The sequence below is a fragment of the Seriola lalandi genome, unplaced genomic scaffold (assembly GCF_002814215.2).
Source record: "Seriola lalandi dorsalis isolate HSWRI2012SDOR001 ecotype SW California unplaced genomic scaffold, Sedor1 jcf7180002053818, whole genome shotgun sequence".
NCBI lineage: Eukaryota > Metazoa > Chordata > Actinopteri > Carangiformes > Carangidae > Seriola > Seriola lalandi.
In genome coordinates, this window is record NW_019524371.1 from 5,655 (window position 1) to 9,418 (window position 3,764).

The 3,764-nt window shown below is 34.3% G+C and overlaps 1 protein-coding gene across 1 annotated transcript in view; it reads right to left on the reverse strand.

The window, feature by feature from the left end:
* The window catches only part of LOC111651839 (complement factor H-related protein 1-like), a 7,015-nt gene extending 5,524 nt beyond the window's left edge, over positions 1-1,491 (reverse strand). Inside the window, exons 1-3 of the mRNA XM_023401895.2 lie at positions 1,473-1,491; positions 826-926; positions 545-736 (exon numbers count right to left, since the gene is read on the reverse strand). Coding sequence (XP_023257663.1) covers positions 545-736; positions 826-883 — 250 coding nt within the window. The 5' untranslated portion in view covers positions 884-926; positions 1,473-1,491. The remainder of the gene's footprint in view (positions 1-544; positions 737-825; positions 927-1,472) is intronic.
* Between the last annotated feature and the right edge of the window lie 2,273 nt (positions 1,492-3,764).

Consider the following 3,764-nt stretch of genomic DNA (forward strand, 5'->3'; position numbering starts at 1 on the left):
GCCAGTTTGAAGACATGTTGCCTCTTGTTTTATTAAAAAAAACAACACAGAATATGAGATATTTCCCACATAATACATGATGGAGGGATGTGACATTGTTTTATATCAGAGTCTTTTATATCAAGACATTTCTCAAAACCAGAATATGATCAGGGTGACTTTTGAACACTGGAAATAAATTATGTACTCATCCCGGCAGTAGCCCCCGTGGCACTCAAAATTTCCCTGGAATTTTCTAGTTTATTTTATTTTTTATATTTCTTACTGGTGATTCATCTTGAGGCCTTTCGGTGGGGATTGGGGGAGGGTGTTGCATTTGAAAAAGTTGCATTTAAAAAGAGGAGGCGTTAGTGTGCACAAAATTTGAAATGCCGTTTTTATGCTTCTCCTATTTAATTGGTGAAATAATGTGCTTCCAAAAATCTCACTGACTCTGACTGCATTTTCAGTGCATGTATTGAATGATTTGTTGACATTATTCCTTGGCAGGATATACAAATCACCTCCAACCTAATCCAGTAGAAGGATTTTATGAAACACTTACCAATACATTGTGGTTCATGAACCCATGTGCCATTTTCACATGTGCTGGTTGCCCACCAATCCTCCACTACTGGTTTAAATCTGTCATCACAGGCATAAGTGATCTTAGCTCCAGGAGGATAATTTCTTTGAACAGGGACAAAATAACCACCAGCCAGTTTGGGAGCGCTACAAGACTTAGCTGCATCTTGTGCTGAAATACAATGATACACAAAAGTACATACTAAACATATATTTAACAAACTGAGATGTTTGTAAGTGACAGAATTGATTTGTTCTTACCATGCAGCACTCCATGCATCCAAACCAGGAGAACAAATCCAAGATACCTCATGCTCATTTCGTCCACTATGATAAAGCAGGGTGAAGAGCCTTGTTAAGATCTGGAACGGTTAATAATTGTTAAGGCCATTTCCCCAATGAGCTTAAAGGTTGAGAAATAGTAAACATTAGGATGAGTTACTGTCATTATGCTGTTGTTCGGAAGTCAACAGAAATGTACTCAGATCAGTCACATTTTGCAATAGTATTTTGCTGAAATTAGGTTCTTTAAAAATGTGAACAAAGTACACAGACCAGTATTATGTACAGCTGTTACATATTTTAACTTTGTTTTTCAATCGTTATTTCCCATTTTGGTACATGAACATATCTAAGAGAGTCGATCATTTTCAAGAAAACACTGCTTTTGTTATTTCACATTTATTTATTTATTTTTCAAAATATGTAATTTTTTTGCTGCATATTCAACAAACATACAGAAAACAGAGAAAGAAAAAAAATCCCACAAACAAACAGACAGCACATCAATCATGATAACAGTAGCCACAGTAAGATAAATTAAGTGCAAGGTAATGATTAATAATGATTAAAAAAAAGTAATTCATATCATCAGCAATGATTAAAAAAAAAAAGCAACAACAAAGTACCTTTTGAAAGGCATGGTGCTTCACATTGGACTCCACACATTAATTCTTAGCCTGAAAATATTACAGAACAGGGTCCCAAATCTTATCAAGCACACATCTTCATTGTAAAATCTCAGTCTCTCCAAATGTAGTGTGTTTGCCATTTCTCCCAGCCACAAATCATATGTGGGTACAGAGTCCAGCTTCCACATTTGTAAAATTAACTTCTTTGCAGTTACCATTCCAAACAAGACAGATAGTAAAGCACCCACTGCTTCCCAAATGCCTCTGAAAGACAATGAAAAATGCTTTCCAATAGGTGTTAAGTTTACTGCATGACCAGAAAGAGTATGTCAGATTACCAATCCCAATCTATGTAATGTTTTAAATTGTATGAGACTATGGCTGACATTGCCTTGACAGTCATGTATGCTCTTTAAACACTCATCCCAAACCTCATATTTCAGTTCTAAACTAATTTAATTCGCCCATGCCTGCTGAAGTCCTGCTGTGTTTAATAGAGTTTTCTTGTGTAGGATCTGATAGAAAAAGGTAACCCCTCAAAGACAAACAGGAGATATTTGCAATTTTTGTCTCCAGGGACTCATATTTGTCCGGAATTTCAAAATTATTCATTTGTTTCCTGACATAGTCTCGAATTTGTAGATATCTGGAAAAACGTGACGTAGGAATATTACAAACAGCTTGTAACTGCAAATGACGCAAAGTTCCAGTTAATATAAAGGTCACCTACAATACTTACAATACCTTTTTGTTTCCAAGTGGAAAAAACATAATCGTCAGACCAGGTATAAAGGAATGATTCTTACAGATGGGGGTATCCACATAGATTTTTGGAGCCTTAACATATAATTCTATCTGCTTTATCTGTTTTGATAAATGTTTTTTAGTGAGTCTTCTGGCTTTGTAGTTCCCATATTTGTTTATTTAAGTTAAGAAATACCTTCAGTGCTTCATTTGATCCTAAATTTCTCAGTGTTTTCTACAAAAATCTATGAAACTGTCCATAGTCCAGATTTCAAATAGATTTTCCTGACAGCTGTGTTCAGGGATCAGCCTTACGAAATATCAAAACTCAGCCACATAAAGGGCAGGCTTTTGAAACCAAGGTGGAATTCTGTAAAGGTTTAATTATAAACCAAAAAAAATACCTTGGGGTCTGACAGTTTTTATTTCACTTCTTGCTCTGACTCTGATTACCATGTGCTGGATCTTCATTAATCTGCCATATTTTTTCAGTCCTAAAAAAAACACAGGTTTCATAGACAGCGTGTGCATTTCACAGTAGGGTAAATTTTAAAATGAATGATGGATAAGGCTTTCAGTTCATGCTGGCTCACAGTCACACTGGCACAGACACTTGAATAGCACGGCTGGAAACCTGTGGTTTTCGACGACAACAAGTTGAATTGTCTAATGTGCAAAAGGCCTGTTACTGCATGGGTTGGATTGTATTTTATGTTTAGGTGACAAACTGATAATTAAGTTTTAAATTGCATCAATCGGAAAATGCAAACTGTTAGGCTTAAAGTGGAAATCCAATGAAGGTTGAGGAAGAATCACCATGTCACTATGAATTTTATGACTTTTTTTAATGCTTTACTATACTATGACCTTTGTGATGGGGCGGAAGGGGTTATAACTGTTGCCTTAAACTAAGAAGGTTCTAGGTTATTTTAATACTTTGACATTTTTTTGCCTAAATATACCATGATTTTTTAATGCCTGACAATACTATGATGTTTTTTTGACATTTTTTGCCTCACTATATTATTATGTTTTTAAGCCATACAATACTATAATGTTTTTTGACATTTTTATGCCTTGCTATACAATGATGGTTTTTGACATTTTTTACCTAACTATACTATGAGGTTTTCATGACATTTTATGCCTTACTATAGTATGATTATGCCTCACTGTATTATGACGTTTTATGGCATTTTTATGCCATACTATACATATACCTTCTTTGATGTTTTTATACCTTACTGTACTATGACGAATTTTGCCTAGATATACTATGACGTTTTTATGCCGTACAATACAATTACGTTTTTTGACATTGTTTTGCCCGACTATACTATGATGTTTTTCTGCCTTGTTATACTATAATGTTTTAATGACTTACTATACCATGAAGTTTTTTTACATTTTTTTACCTTACAATACTATGATGTCTATATGCCTGATTACACTATGATGTTTTTTTTTATTTTTTTACCTTAATATACTAAGACGTTTATTGACATTTTTTTGCCCTACTATACTGTGATGTTTTTCTGCCATATT